Here is a 16,889-nt window from a genome sequence, read left to right on the forward strand (position 1 = left end):
GAATTGGGGGTTAGAGTTTGTTTTTTGGCTGCTTCTATCTTGGTTTATTTGGGCCTTGTTCGGGGTTAGGTGCCTTGCTCCAGGGCACCTCGGCAGTGCTCAGGAAGTGGACTGGCACCTCTCCAGCTACCAGTCCAATTTCCAGACTCAGTCCATGATGGGACTTGAACCGGCAACCCTCCTGTTCCCAACCCAAGTCCCTACAGACTGAGATACTGCCGCCCCAATACAGAACACAGAAGTGTCAATATTTAGTATTCAGTAATGTGCAGATAAAAACGTCTTATTTACTGAAAGATGTTGTTTGGCACAGCAGGAAAAAGACTAACATTAAATGAGAGGCTCAGCACCAAACTTACTTTACACAATGTTGCGTGTTTAAGGAGAATCATACAATAGACAAAGACAGATGTATTGAATGTTTTTTTAAACTATATATTTAAAGGATGCAGTATTTTCAGCTTGACTTCCCTGTGGAATCAGCATAAAGAAATGGTTTCTGTCACATTTTAAACTGATGTTGGCTCATCATAGGGTCACAATCAATCTTTCCCCTTTTTCTTCTTCATCTGAAGTAAATAAGAACAGTCTGAACTTTATGTGCTTTATTTGGCTTGATTCTTCTTATAACAAGGTGGGTTCCTCTTCTTCTCAGGAGGAGGGGGGATTGTGTCAATCCAGCAGAATTTGTTGGAGATTATCCTGATTTAGATGAGGCTTGTTTTCTACAACAGTCTCCAAAAACAAAAGTGCAACCAGCCAGAAAGGAATCCAATTATTGAGACTAATTCAAATCAGTTTATCTCCTCTAAACTGTGGAACATTTTCAGAGCTGCAGCCTGAGGGCCAGCCCACCCTTTATTTGCAAATCCCTGATAATATTGTAAGAAGACTGTTTTACAGTTTTTGTGGAATTATACACTACAACTCCAGCAAATAGTAATGTAATGTCATTACGTCTATTCAGCATTCGTATAGTGTTACTGCATAAATCATTTCCATTCTAATCAACATTTTTAATATAAGTATGCATATTGTGTAATTAAACATACACTGTTCGTTTAATGCAAATAGTCAAAGAGCATATTCTCCAGGCTGCACAGTATGTACAGAGATGACAGCTGATGTAAAAGCACGCCTGGATGACAAACACTCCCTGCATGCAAATCAGTTCGCCAAGTTTTACATACATTTGGATGTAAAAAAAAAAAAAAAAAAGAAACAATTGAAAATGTGAATGTGTGCAGACTTTGGGCTAATAAGAAAAAGAGACTCAGGTCACAAAAACGAAGAAATACATTAAAATGTTCTGTTGGCTCTTTCAATCGATTCTGTATCCTGCACGCCAAATTACTCCTTCTGTCCTTTATAAGCTCCCAGAAGAACATCCCGTCTCTCCACGTTATATGTGGCTTTCATCTGAACACCTCAGGAGTGTCATTGTTAAAAGGAATTCATAATGAAACACAGAGTCTATTTTTTACATATTTGGTGTCAAAATGATTCATAAGTTAGATAAAGGTTTGGAATTGCCCCTTTGAATTTCTTCAGCCTGCAGGACGAAAACTCATTGTCAAAGTATGTCCACTTAAAGTTGTTATTCCGTCCCTGACAGGCTCAGAGAGTTTCATAAGTTAGTGTTAAAACCATTAACTTCTGACACTCTCTCAGACCTAGAGATGTGTGAGCAGCTCAGTTTAATTGTTTTTTAAATATATTTTTGGGCCCAGATTTTGAATTTACTAGATAGGACAGCTGAAGTGTTGGGAGGAGAGGGCGTGACATGTAGCAGAGGGCTGAGGTCGGACTTGAACCCACAGCCACAGCCACAAGAACTGTAGCCTCCGCACACTGGTCATGCTACTTAAACACTGGGCTATCCGGCGCCCCCATTTCAAGCTATTTTAAAATCACAGACACATTTCCAAAATCTGAATAAAATGGGGAGTTTCATTTGAATAACAAGATTAAAAGCCCTTCAGCTACCGCTTTCTTAAGACTCAGAGTTGATTTTTCGTTTGTCAATCTTTTTTCTCAGTGACAGGAAGGGTTACCCAGAGGTCTTCTTCAGGTGAACATTTTTCTCCAAAATTTAAAATTAAAATTAATAACATTGCAATCCCGATCTAGTTTATGATTTTCTAGTCTTGAAAACGGTACGTGTGTCTATGTTTACAGGCTATACACTAGAAGATTTTCAAACCTTAACCAATTTGAAACACTTGGGCCACCATAGACATAATGACAGTTTAATTATGCAGAGAAACGTTAGAATTTCAGCAACAAGTGAGTCCAGCCTGGAGGCTGACACAGGAGACGAGATGCCTGAATGGGTTTCAGCGCGAGCAGACCATTGAATCATGTTACTGTTCAGTAATGATGGTTATTATAATGTGTCCCTGATTATACATTATTCTATTATAATGGTGAAAAAAATCAGCTTTGTTATCCTGAGATAATCAGAAATATGAGTAGAGAAAACAATAAAAGGACTTTTTTGAAAACTGAGTAAATTAAAAATAAAGCTGCAGAGTTTTATCTTTAAATACAGGAACATGAGACAGATTTCTCGCTGCTTTTTCTAAAGATGTCTTGTTAAAAATGAGACAAATAAAAGCTGAAACTGACAGGAACCTACCAGAACAATTAAGATGTTAAAAACTATATCTGTGTTAAATCTGGAGGGGTTTAATCACTGTTCAACGCTACAGCGAGAATATGAAGTTCTTCTTTAATAAGTGCAGTCACTGTGCTGTGAATTTGTTCTGAGAGCAGCCCTGAAATGTTTCACAGATTGATTCATGGAAGCAGAGTTTAATTCAGGAGAGCTGAGCAGAGAAAGGAAAAACTTTATGTAAAAGTTTAGATAAGAGTTAAAGTTGGGAAATAATCCTTCAGCGGCTGCGATTCAAAGGATCCACAAACCTTCATGGCGTCAGCCGTGTCCCGCTGTTGTTCGCACGAGGTAAGAGTCTTCAGCTGCTCTTCAAACGCTGCAGCTGGAGGACAAAGTTGTCAGCGCTCCATGATTGGCACATTGTTACTTGAACTGAAGGTTTTGATGTGATCCTTCATGCAGGGCGGAGAATGTGAAGGCGTCAGGGCCACAGAACTGAGAACAGAACAGAGGTTGTTTTTTTTTAAAGTGTCTCAGGGAGAAATGAAGGTGGCTTTTAATTCCTGAAAAGATGTTCTAAAGTTTGTGCGTTTGTTTTAATCAGAGGTTGGAAGCAGCAGAAGAAGAACACAAATAAAACTAAATACTTAACATTACAAAGAGTGAGAGGTACAAGGCCAACCTTTACTTCATGAATTAATGTTTCACACTGAGGACCCGGCTGGACTGGTCATCTGCATACTGGGCTTTTGGTGCTCCGATGCACTTTGTGGCTGGTATGATTTAATCTACTTCTTTTTTTTTAAATTGCTTATCACCTGCCCACAAAGCAGAGGCTGCTCCCCTTCCCCACTTTGTTTGTGCCTTCTCAGAAAGTGAACGTATCCAGAGGACGTGAAATGAAAATGTCCTAACCATCCCTGTTAATATGCATTAAATGTAAATCCTTTTTTAAATGTATTTTGGGGCTTTTTATGCCTTTATTTTAGAGATAGGACAGTAGAAATCAGGGAAAGAGAACGTGGGGTACGACATGCGGGAAAGGACCCACAGGTTGGATTTGAACCTGGGCCGCTCAATCTCGAGCGCTATAGCCTCTGTGCATGAGGTGAATGCTCTTACCCCTAGGCTACCAGCGCCCATGGTGAAATGTAAATTCAAAAGAGATTTAATCAAGATGTTGAAAACATTGTAAAGACTCTGCAGTTCCTGCGGCATGTTCTGATACTGCAGCACAGACTGTCGTAAAGCCACAGTCAGGAGGAGACGTGTGTGGCTCAGCCAGGCAGAGAGCGGGATGATCAGGTGTGTGCCAGGGGAGCAGAGTGATGCTAGGATCAGTAACGTGTTCGAGCTAATGAAAGTCTGGCCTAGCAGTGAGAGAATTAGCTCTGTATGGTATCAAAATATCGGAGACATCATTAGGATGCCGGTTCAAAAAGTTTTTGAGGTTATATCTGAAGCTGATCTGTGCTTAATACCAGGGACGGTTCTTAAATTATAGACTACTTTACCATACTGAAGTTTCTCCATTTCTTGTAAAGCTCTCTCAAACCTTTGGTCCCTTTTACATTTTTCATTTGGTTCTGTTTGCTTTGAGACTGAAAGATGTTGTGTACCGTATAGCTGCATGTCACTAGTTGGGGCTGTAGCTGCATTCATGTGGTGTCGGACACATCGGAAAAACCAGTAAACGAGTTGGAAGATGCACATGAACGCCTGCTCTAGTCCTTACAAATCCATCCGATGATGTTAAGTGCGATCTCACCGGCAGAGACATGCAGGCTCCCTGCAGGTGTACACGAGTTATGCTGTTTCATCAAACACAGACTGTAACACTTACCACAGTATCAGCAGAACGTCCTCTCCCTAATGCATCCATCCATCAGTGTTAGAATGTAGAGGATGTTTTATAGCTACCAGGAGATATTCACGGGTGTAGACGGAGACAGAAAAATGTCACGGCCCATTTAGTCCTTTACTGCACAGCTGCAGACTGCGAGCGCGTCAGATTATATAAGCATATAATCAAATCTCTCAGCGTCACACCCATGTTTACGCTGACTCAGTGGGGCGGGAGAACATTTGGCATGACCTTGACTGGGTTTGTCCAGAGAGAGAAGCTTAAAGAAATCAATAAATAGGACATGTGACGTCTCAGCTGTGAAGTAGTCGGATGCTTGCGGGAGGAAGGATGCAGCCTGTTTGTTTTTCAGCTCTTGTCTAAACCAAGAAGAAGGATATTGAAACATCCACTAATAAATCTCTCTCAGAGTCTGAAGAAGAGTAAGAGAGGGACCAGTCTCCTTCTCTCCTTCCTCCCCTCCTCTCTCCTCCCTGTTTCTCTCTGATTAATGCTGCAGCATTGCTAGACAAGCGGGGGACACTCTACAAATTGCCTTTTGCAGCCCGAAGGGGCGGCAAAAACTTTTATCTCCCGGTGATAAGCATGGGCATAGGTTTCCCTGGACTCTGGCTTTATTCTTATGAGTTAAACGAATTAGCTCGTCTGTGCAAACAACCTGAAATCAATTAGACCGGGACACAGGAGCAAGCGGCACCAGGCTGGAGAATTCCCCTTCTAGTCCCAGGCAACCAATTACAATGAATTAATGAAGTGTGAGGACATTTTTGAGAAGAAGAACTTTTTATTATAAAACAGCTTCTTTCCTTTGAGCTGTGGAGACTAACTGGAAAAGACAAAGAGTGAGGTTTGTGATGTTCTGGGTTCATGAACTCTGTCCAATATATCTCACATTCTTCTGCCTTTCATGAAGACTGTGAGACACATTGGATCAAACTGTGTTGCCTGAGGGATCGAATGTATCAAAATCCTGCACCTTAAAGAAGTAAACCTGAATTTTTAAACTTGGGTCCTAAATATAATAATTAAGAGTATAAATTACTCTATTAATTATTGATATAATAATTAATTCCTTGAGCTAAGTGCTGTAATGGCTAAAACTTAAACCTTGTGGTCAAGTGTTCAGACAGTTGATTTTACTTACCTGTAGAAAACTTGATTCACATGTTTCACATTTAAACCTACTAAAAAGGCTTCTTACATTCATAACCAAAAAAGAAAGTCATCCTATTGGACTTTTTTTTGTATTTTTGTCACTTACAGTGGTTGTACCTTCATCAGCTCGGTCAGTGTGTTTTAAAAACCTTTAAGATAAATAAAAATGAAGGTTCAGATCTTGATTTTGGTCAGAGTGTGGCCACAGCAGCGTCCCAAAGCTCTGCATTTGTCAATAAAACTGACATTTCTTTGAAACATTGTAAAACCTTATCCATGTTTCATGTTTGATAACATGGGCCTGATTCAAAAAGACACGTCTATTCACTAAACACACAAAGGGTTAATTGCACTGCTAACTGCACTGAAGAGCAAACAGTGTCTCTGTGCACAGGTGCTGTTGGAGCATGCTAAAATGAGCCATTATGCAGTAATTTGGGGACAAACTGGTCCCCTTCAATGCAAATCAGCCTCATTTAGTAACACTGGCACTAACAGCCAGGCCCAGAGTGAAAATAGAGCGTCTGCTGAGAGTCGGTGGTAACTGCACCACAGTATGTATCCAGTGATCAGGAAATAATCCCTCTGTAATTTGTAAATTGTACTCTTGGTCATAATGAGTTTTGTGTGCATGATTAGATTGGTTTAGAAAAACTTGATAAATCCCCAGTGGGGAAACTCTTTAAGTGATTGTTGTTGACATAATTGATATTGGAAGTCCCGTCCCTTCTTTATCAGTTGGTGAGGAAGAACTGACATTGACGAGCGCAGCGGCATTTTAAAAGTTGAACTATTTTCAACGTGTTCCGTTGTGAGTGCAGCTGTCACTGAGGGCGTTTTAATGCTCAGGACACTGAGCACTGAAGATAAGATAAGATACTTTCATGTCCCAGGAGGTGAATTTGTTTTGGACTATGTCCTGCAGCAGCACAGGGAATAGAAATCAAATATAGAAAACGCCTGATGACACATCACACAACAGCAGAATGTTTACACTTTAAAACCTTCTGCAGGAGAAAACCATAAAGACAAAATTCTGCTTAACTTCATAGACCCTCAATCATTGTAAAAATACATTCACTAGAGCAGAGACTCTCAACACGGCTCCATCAGCTCAGCATGAAAACACTGAACGGCATTCATTTTTTATTAGAAAATAAGCCCTCCTAGCACACAAAAAACATCATTAACGGGCACAGATCATTAAAGAGGTCAAATCAGAATTTTGGTTAAAGGGTCTTTGTAAGGCATTAACATCTGATGTTTCACTATCAAGTAGAAAGATGTGATCTATCTCTTTTTTCACAGCAACATAGTGCATTGTTGTTCTCTTGACCCATCTAGAGGACACAGGACGCTGCATGTAACTCCTTAGTGGAGTGTTGAAATCCTCTGATAAATCAGAGGGTGCGTTTGAATTGTCCCTCCTATCTCCTTTCACTATCCACTTCACCTTAACCCTGGGGAAAACGTCATGAGGTTAAGGAAAGATGTTAGGAGAATTCATAAAGGACTTAGGGAAAGGCAATCTCGTTGCTCTGACAATCCGACCACATTTTCCACTAGGTGACGTCATTAAATGCGACGGGCTGGCGGAGGTTAATGACGTGGGTCTGCCGTGGTGAAACTACAATGTTCCGAAAATGGATTACAAAAAATGCATCTAAAAAACTTTCCCCTGTGCCTTCTTACCGGTGAAATAATCCTAATTACCACAAGGTTGGGATTGATATAAAATGAATATAGACTACCAGGCTACGAGTAACAAAAGTGAAACCATCACATTCCTGTCCACTCAGAAATCAACATCAAAATAAATATGATTGTATGAAATTAATTGTTACATTTATATAAGATATAGCCTACACATAATATTTTAAACATACAAATGTACAACTGCACAAAGCATTCTTAAGTGAATGAAATATGTTGAATCAAACATCATCTGTATCACTTTATAATCATCGTTAATGTAATCGTAAATGTTGCGGCCGCAAGGAATTGTGGGGCGGCATATCTCATCTCCTTTGGTAAAGGATGGTCCAGTGTATCCTATGCTAAAGGAGGTTATAAAGGAAGCATTGACCCACCTTTCCTTAACTTTTAGAGAATTCGAACGGCTCTTATCATGGCCGCCACTTACATGCTTCCAGGGTTAAGGTAAAGTGGATAGTGAAAGGAGATAGGAGGGACAATTCGAACGCACCCAGAGATGTAAAGACTGCTTGTGTTTGGTAAAGACAGCTCGGTTGACACAAAAAAGATGTGTGCATCATTTGTGACTGTTAAAAAGTTGTTGAAGTGTTAGAGATGCAGTTTGCAAATTCCCAGTAGGCGGAGGTGAGCACACTTGGTCATCATAACTTTAAGTTTAACCATTACTATGTTAACAAAGATTTTAACTTTGTTTAACTTAGTCACATTAGTGTTAACTGGTGTTACAGTTTAAAGAGTATTACCTGACGACTATCAGAATATAGCGTCTGTGGTTGTTGTAGTTACAGACTTATATGATTGGTATTTTTGAAAAACTAAACAAAGCAGGATTTGTAAGGCCACCTTCCGGCTTCAACATCTGTTGTAACTCAGACAACCACAGATGCATTCAAACTAAAAGTTGTCAGTTAAGATGGTCACTATTTAAACGGTTAAACAGGTGTTATCAAAAGTTAACAAAAACATCTGCTTTTTACAAAGTCAATAGATGTGAGTTCTTGAGAGGCCTTGAAAAGTAAGATAACACCAAATCTCACACGTCTGTTTGAGAATCTACAAATATTGAATCTTTTTTTCAAATATCATCACCGTGTTCAGTCATGTTGGCTCGTTATTTAATGAGCTCTCCAAAGTACAGGAGGTGCTATGCTCTCACTCAGGTTATCTGCCATCCAATATTGGATCCAGCGGTTCATCCAGCGGTGGAGATTATCAGTTATTGTTTTGAGTGTAATTGAGACTGAGCAGCTCTGACAGCCTCAGGGACACTTTAATTCCTAGATATGTGATGTGGATTTTGCATAAAGGAAAAGATGGTGTGTGGGCTGCCACATCCCAGCTGTTACTTTAAAGTGGAAGGATTGAAGATCTATGCCAGTTTATTGAATAATTGGAGACGTTGGAGGAGCTTCCTATGAGCTTCATTGTTTCTTGTAGTGATGATGAGTAAGGGTTATGTAGAAAGAGCAATATGTCATCTGCATATAGACTTATTTTATGATGTGTGTTTGGTGTTTTGATTCCTTGGATGTTGATGTTTTGGCGGATGGATTCAGCTAGAGGTACAATAAGGTGAGGTTAAATAAAAGTGGCTGAACGTAGATAGATACATTACGATTAACTGATTAATTGGCAGTTATCTTCTGTACACCCTCTAGAGGTATCCTATAGTAACATGGACAGTGGAAAGTCAGGTATTAACATCACATTCATGACCCAGCTGGTAGTGCACGCGGATGCAAGATTAAAAAAAGTGAGTCTTTCTCCGGCTTTAATTCATCTACAGCACAGATTCATTGAAAAGTAAGACTAAAAATGTCCTCTGCAGTTATTTAGGGTCTCCTGGTAATACTGAACAAGAGTCTTCAAAGAAGCAGCGTGGTTGTGGTTTGAAAAAGTTGACCCTGACAGAAGCAGACACTTCATTGACAAAGTTGCAGCTTTGTTGACTCGACCCCCATCGTCCCCATGGGCTTTTATGTCTCTGCAGCGACATCACTCTCCCTCTCCCTCTTTTCCTCCTGACAGACATGAGTCATAATGGACAAGGCCTCTGGAGGTTCTTGTCAGTAAAATGTAAACATGACTCGTGTTCAGGCACCAGGGCTGACCTCTCTCTCTCTGCAGCGCACACTCTCCTTTTGGGAGGTCAAAAGTGTCATGCATGCTTTAAACTCAGTTTGATTCTTTAACTCATCGCTCCCTGATGCTTTTTTAATCAGGCGGTGGTATCATGATGGGGTTAGCAAACAAGAGCTGCTTTTTTTATGAGCTAATTAGCTTAGCCTCTAAGTTCATTAATCCAGTCCTGCCCTAGATTTTTTTTTCTGTTTGCAGGGACACAGAGACAATATGAGCTGATGTGAAAGAGACTGCATTATGAACAGTTTAGAATCAGGACTCTTTTGAGAAGATAGATTTATCTTCAAGTTTGGTAAATCTCAGCTCTATTAAATAGTTTGACCCATAGAGTCTGGGATGGAGCGTCTGATGTGCATCCCTGCAGGATAAACTGTGTATGTGTGTGTGTATCAGTCAGACAGCAGGAGTGAGTGTTAAAGCATCAGCACGACCTGCTGCTGGACCCTGAGCTGCTCGCCTCGGGCACTCACAGGCGATCACTCCCAGGACGCCTCCCCATCCTGCTGCTATGTGTTGAAGCAGGAACACACACACCTGCAAGCAGCGTCACAACTTAATACCACCCGACACTCTCCCTCGGTTTGTTCTCCCTGACGGGTCCCACAGGTCCACATCGATCGTGGATTGGCTGAGACAGAATGTGTTCCAGTCTCCGGTCGTTTTATTTTTTTTGGGGGGGGGGTTTCTGTCTGTTTTTTTTATGACTGCTCTGAAGCTCAGCTATCAGCGGACCCTCTGCTCACTGCAGCGAGACAGATGGCTCTGAGATAAAGCCAATTACTGCTGGCTGTCTGTTACAGAAGCAACCGGAGAGACTGAGCCGTGGACACAAACTCCAGCAAATGCAAATAGAAATTGTGGCTCGGCTGTCAGGAAACATTGTAAAAAGAGGTCGCTGTAGCTTTTTCAGTCTCCATGTGCAGAAATAACATATTTGAACATCACTGTTCAAATAGTGATGGTTTAATTATTCACTGTAGCTGTTTCTGTGTCTTTGACACTTTTTGGTCTCCTGCAGGCAGATGGGTTGTTTTAATTAATTTCACATGATCCTGTTTAAACGGATCAAATAAAAACACAACTATAGGAGACATCAATCTTTTTTTAATCTTAGGTGTCTTTCATGTTTAAAACTGTATGTTTTGTATAGCTGTATAACAATGTTCAGGTGGTCACATACAGCTGAAGGACATGAACATGTTCCTTTAATAAAAACAATAACAGCCTGAGCAGAGCTACACAATAATACCTCTGAAAAAAAAGCAGAAACAGCAATGTAGGCCATGGATCTATATTAAATCAAAAACACCTTCCACTCTGCTCATAAAAAAAAGGGAGTCGTGCTGTATTGAAGAATGTATTTTCTGTATTTGAAACTACAGATTGAGACCATCAACTCATGTGGGAAATGTTTACAGAAGAAATAAATCAGATGAGAAGTAGGACCATTTTCACATAAACTTCTATACAATGAGGACCTGATTCACAGTATTGCACGGCTTTTGCGCCCGATAAACAGGTTCAGAAGGGAGAAAAAGACACAATCATATTCACCAAACACACAAAGGCTGACGTACTCCTTTTAAGTGCGCTGCACAGCAAAGATTCTTTGCGTCGCTGATGTTTGAGCATATGTAAATTATTCAATACTATGTAAATCAGCCTCATTACTAAAAGCATAGCAGCCACGCACAGTTAGAGTGACCGTCTGCTGAGAGTTGGTGGTAACTGTGCCGCAGTATTTATAAGAGATGCAATGTGCAAACTTTCTAGTGATCAAGAAAACAATTCCCCCTGTGTGTGATTTCAAAATAAATGATCTGTAAAGTCTGTTAATATAACTTTGACAGAATTAAGGCCACTTTCTGGGTTATTGTGAACAACAACAGAAGTTATAGAAAACTCAGAACTCCCTCTACACAAACATTTAACCTGTGCATATATTCAAATAACTTCTGGAGATTAAAGAAGTGTTTTGTTTAAGGTTCTATAATCAGAATTGTTTTGGGTTTATATGTTTAGGGTTTTTTTAGGGCACAGGTGACACAACTTAGATACTTTTATCTGTTGTTGTGATTAACTGACTGACTTAATCCTTTAATTTAGGTTGTACAGATTTAAGATTTATGAGGATCTTAAACCTGCTCCAAGAAAAGACATTATTGTAAGCAGACATACTAATGTGTGTCTTCAAACTCATTTTTATTTCAGAGTCCAAAGGGTTAACTGAGATCTCAGCAGCATCATTAGACATAAAGTAATCTTCATGTTCAGTCTCTAACCTGCAGCCCTCCTCTGTGTCCTCTCTCTCTGCAGGATGATCCCCTCCTCCAGTAAAGCCTTCCTGGTCACTAACCTGGTGTCGGGGACTCGTTACGACCTGTGTGTGCTCGCCGCTTGGGACGACTCGGCCACTACGCTTACTGCCACCAACGTGGTGGGCTGTACCCACTTCTTCACCCAGGACGACTACGCGCAGTGCCAGTCTCTACCCAGCCAGCTGCTGGGAGGCACCATGATCCTGGTGGTGGGGGGCATCATCGTTGCCACTCTGCTTGTCTTCATCGTCATCCTCATGGTGCGTTACAAAGCTGCAGACGCCGACTCCCCCGTGGGGAAGCTGACCAACGTCAGCGATACGCACTCTCAGACCAACGGGGGGCGACTGGGGCAGAACGGAATCCTGATGCCCCAGAATCAGTCGCAGCCTCAGCCCGAGCCCAAGGTGAAGGCTAAGGTGACCCTGCAGGACGAGGTTGTGGAGTTTAAGTGCGGGTCCCTGCAGAGCAGCCTCACTTCGTCGTCCTCTTCCTCCTCATCGGGCTCCTTGGCGGGCGGGTCCTACAGCCCGAACAGCACCCTCGCAAACATTTGGAGATCGGCTCAGTCGAAGCCCCGGACCAACCTAGACCACCTCCTGGGGGCGTTCACCTCCCTGGACCTCCGGGGGGCGCAGGGCAGCGAGCTGGGGGCCTCCAGTAGCGCCTCGACCACAGCGGCAAGGAAACCGCGCACGGACAGGGAGCCTCTGCTGGGCCGGACTCTGGACTCCAGCCTAAGCCGGATCCTTATGCTCCCTCTGGACTCCAAACCGAGGAGGAGTCAGTCCTTCGACATGGGGGACGTGCAGGGCTCCGGGGCCGCTCAGCTGAGCAACAAACGGCGCAGGATCAGCAGCATCTGGACTAGGCGGAGCCTGTCTGTGAACGGCATGCTGCTGCAGTGTGAGGAGGAGGGGGACACGGGGGGGAGCAAGGGCACGTTGGACAGCGCCGACTGGGTGATGGAGAGTACAGTGTAGGAGAGGAGGAAAGCGTGTACACACTGCCCCGACTCACCTCCACGCCAACACACGCCCGCTGGTCTCAGAGCAGAGCCTTCATCCTGCATGAAGCACACTCGTTTCATCGCCCTCCTCCTCCTCCTCCGCGCTCAGACTCGGAGACTCGACGAGACTCAGTGAGTCACAGTCACAGCCAAATACAGACTTCAGGAGAAGAAGACCTTAACCTCTCACGCTGTACAGAGACGGTTTAACAGGCCAATCAGCTGAAGGGAAAGCGGTGCTGTCCGATACAGAAATGTGCGCTCATGCCCATGGACTGTTATTACCCTGTGTACATTTAAAGTATGTAATGAAATTAAGGTTTTATATTTTTTATTTTGCTGGTCAAACACAACACTGGTCTCTGCCTTGACAAGCATTAAGGCGCGTCTGGGTTCAAATATAAAATGTTCTGCTGTAAATTCATCTTCATCTCAGTGACCTCCTGATGCAGTTTATCTTCTGACTGAACGGTGCAGTATAAATATAGATATAAATATATATAAGTGTAGATGTGATGCTTAAACTTTAAGACAAAAGATTTATTGACAAAGCTGTATGTGAATATATTTACTTTCTATCAGAGTATATATTTGAGGGGGTCACTCGGTAATTCTGTTTGCTGAACATTTGAAATTTCATGTGACTGCAAAGATTTTACAAACATTATTTTCTGCTCTTTGTCTGCACTGTAGAGACTCAGTTCAATGTTTAAAAAAATGCCAAATTATTCGAGAGGAAACTGGTGCAAGAGGAAGGATAATCAACGCCTGTGTGTTCGTGTACATTAGATCTGTTTGGTTTGGACAAATGTTTTTTCAGGGTTTTATAACTCAATTTTAAAACACAAGATATAAAAAAGGGAACTCTCTTTTTGTTACAACACATAACATGCAAGCAAACATTTTCTTCCATACTGCTGAAACTTCATATTCAGGGTGCTATGACAAACGTTAGAGGATAACTCTGGGTGCAGGATTAGCATAATAACAACACAGTTACCACCTAAGTTTAGCTACTTTCTGGAAACAGCCGCACGACTATAACTAAACAAAACGGGGAGGAAGCCGGACACAGTATGTCTGAAGATTATTTATAGAATCAGCCAGGGCCATAGACCTCATATAAGAAGTCAGTGTTGCAGCATTGACGTCAATCTTTGGTTAATGCGCTTCTGCCTCAAGTTTGGCTTTGTGGCCATTGTTGTTTTCGAGCGAGATGTGACCATATTTGGAGAAAAGGTTGGAACTGGAAGGATGGAGCGAGGAGTCATGAGACAAAACTAGTGCAAGCATTGTTAGCGAAGTGAATCCTTGGTTAGAAAACACTTGGATAGGGATGTTCTTATCGACTGATCTCACTGACAATTAAACTAAAACTTTAATCCAGACAGGTCTAACCTGGGTTTCAGACTGAATGCGTGGCCTTTATGTAATTGTATGACTCATTTTTGATGTAAATACGTTTGTTTTCTGATAAGCCCATCCGGAAACTTGCCTAAAGATACTCGAAATCATACGAGAAAGTGGCATACAACCTGGCGAGGTGGAGAGTGATTCATATGTTTAATTCATATACATTATGTGTTATAATTTACTGCCATCTAAAGCTAACAAGCTTGTTTGATTAAGGAAAGAGAAAGAAAGTAAATTTCCCTGTAGGACACTCCCAACACCTTGTTGAGCTCCCTTGTTTCTTATTCCTCATCAATGTCCATGCAAGTGACTAAAAGGAAAATAGAAAAAGTATTTGCAATGCGTTGGTCGCTGGCTATTACGAAACTCAGATCGGAAATAATTGAATCAAGAGGATTTGTTGCTGACACTCGCTCCCGACGCTCAAAAAACAATCAAAATTGAGCACAATTTATTTCACAAGGCTAAATATGGGATCACAGCGTTTTAAGGTACACAAAGTCCAATGCTTTGCCGAGTGGGGCTAATGTTAGCAGTGCTAGCTACACCAGCCTTCGGTCCTCCTTAGGTAGGTTAACGTCTACATGCCTCTGCTGAATGTGGTAACAACTCACTCTGGTCGATATGGCAGTTTAACCTGACAGCCTACATTCAGCTTTATCTTCATTTTACAGATAAAATACTAACAAGGTTCCACGCAACAAGCTTTATTGCTGTTCAGGTCTCGGTTGTTGAGCATTATGGAAGTAGTCAATTACCGTAGTTTCAGCACCATCTAGTGGCAGATAGCTGCTGTAAAGCTTTGACACAACATTGCAGTCTGACATTGGGACTACATTAATAGATATAATAATTAGTTTAACCAACTAGTGATTCTGGTCACCACATTTAAACTTTACAAATTTGGATTTAAATTGCCAATTTTGGCGAGCAGAAAAAAGGGTCAAAACAAAATGAGTTGACCCCAAAATGTGTATGTAGGTACAACTGAACAAGACATTTTACAGGTCACAGAGAAGCCATTTGTCAATCAGAGGAAGCCCCGCCCTGAATCCTCCCCTGCTTTCTGGTCATTTTAGCCCTGTTTCCACCAAGCAGTCTGGTCCGGTTCAGAACGGTACGTTTTTATTGGCGCGTTCATTGTCAAAAGCTGGGAATGGCACAAAAATAGTCGCTCTGTTCCATTAACCTTCTGTTCAGGTGCAAAAGGTGCCGATCCATTCTAGACACACTGCAGTCTGTTGATTGTCGAAAGAATCATCACTTTCTTTGCGACAGCAGTCATAAAGGACAAACACAAAACGTGCCATGTTTAAATATCCTGTGGCTTTCATAGAGTAATTTCAGGGCTGTTTGTTTGCAACTAATGTCAGCGCTAGCACTGAAATAAGGACTACCTTGGAGGTGCGGACTTCTGCTTGACGTCTTCTATTGTTGCCTTTTGTTTATTGTGTCACTTTCTTCTTCTTCATGAATTGGCTGTCCGCACTATGTTTGCTGCTATGATTACACACTATTACTTGGCTGACGCCACTATCGCCATCCAGCTCACAATCCGCTTTTCTCGTAAAGATACGGTTGGCTGTGGAGACACAAGCAAGATCAGAGTTTACTGTACCAACCGTACTGAAACAAACTGGACCACTTGGTGGAAATGGGGCATTTAACTCTAAATGGGAACATATTTTATTAAATGAACATCATGCTGTATCGAGGAAGACTTCAAACTAGAGGTTGAGACCATAAACTCCTTAGGGAAATGTTTACTGAGGGAATAAATCAGCTTTGAAGTAAAGGACCATTTCATCCTAGACTCTATATAACCAGACATTTAATTTAAACCACCATTTTCTCCCCCTGCTGGATATTATAAGAATGTAGGTTCTAGGCAATTCTGATGCTACATTCAGTTTTTACATTCAGTCTATGGCTGTGACTAGTACAAGAATACAATTTTCTACAGGCTAGTGTAATAATTATAACTTATTTGGTTATTCATACCAGTTAGAGGCTGTTTTAGTTTTATTTATGTAGGTCAGTCAAAATATAGAAAACCCGGATTTCCCTTCACACACCCATTTCTTTTCAGAGGACGTTGTTCAGTAATTGAGAACCTTAGTAAGTCTTTAATGCATCTTTCAGAAAGTTCAGATTTAATTTCATGCTCAATCATTTTGTATAAATGCAATTTTTTTTATAAATCGACATCACATTTTGAAAACTCAGATTTTCAAAGTCCCCCTTCAGTGTTCACAAGATTCCTGCAGGTTTTTGAAACTCTAAATTAGATCTAGATTAAATCTAGATTCTTTAATTAATTTAAATGTGTGAACTTACTGCATGTAAGTTCATTTGACCAATTGAAGTTGTTTGCTTTATTGTCATGTGTTGCATGTTTCTGCTGCAGATGACCCCTGAGACAGTTTGTGTTCACTCATGCCGACATTTCTCAAATGCTGTCTGAATGACTTTTTTGTGATATTTCTGATATGACTGCGTGCGTACAGTGTCTCTCTGCGTATCGGGTTTTTTTTGTACCATTCTCCGGTGTGAATCTGTGCAAACAGCCGGGGAGGAGGTGACGAGTAGCAGCTGTTCACATTTCTCACCTGGAGCTGTAAATTAAATTGTTTCTGTGGTTCAATTTGTTGTTTT

General features: G+C 41.4%; 1 protein-coding gene across 2 annotated transcripts in view; it reads left to right on the plus strand.

Moving 5' to 3' along the window:
- The window catches only part of lrfn2b (leucine rich repeat and fibronectin type III domain containing 2b), a 153,064-nt gene extending 136,552 nt beyond the window's left edge, over nucleotides 1-16,512 (plus strand). For both annotated transcript variants that reach the window (XM_065963729.1, XM_065963730.1), the window contains exon 6: nucleotides 11,811-16,512. In XM_065963729.1, coding sequence (XP_065819801.1) covers nucleotides 11,811-12,795 — 985 coding nt within the window. In that variant the 3' untranslated portion in view covers nucleotides 12,796-16,512. The remainder of the gene's footprint in view (nucleotides 1-11,810) is intronic.
- Nucleotides 16,513-16,889: the final 377 nt, after the last annotated feature.

This window comes from Labrus bergylta, chromosome 15, assembly GCF_963930695.1.
Source record: "Labrus bergylta chromosome 15, fLabBer1.1, whole genome shotgun sequence".
NCBI classification, from domain to species: Eukaryota; Metazoa; Chordata; class Actinopteri; order Labriformes; family Labridae; genus Labrus; species Labrus bergylta.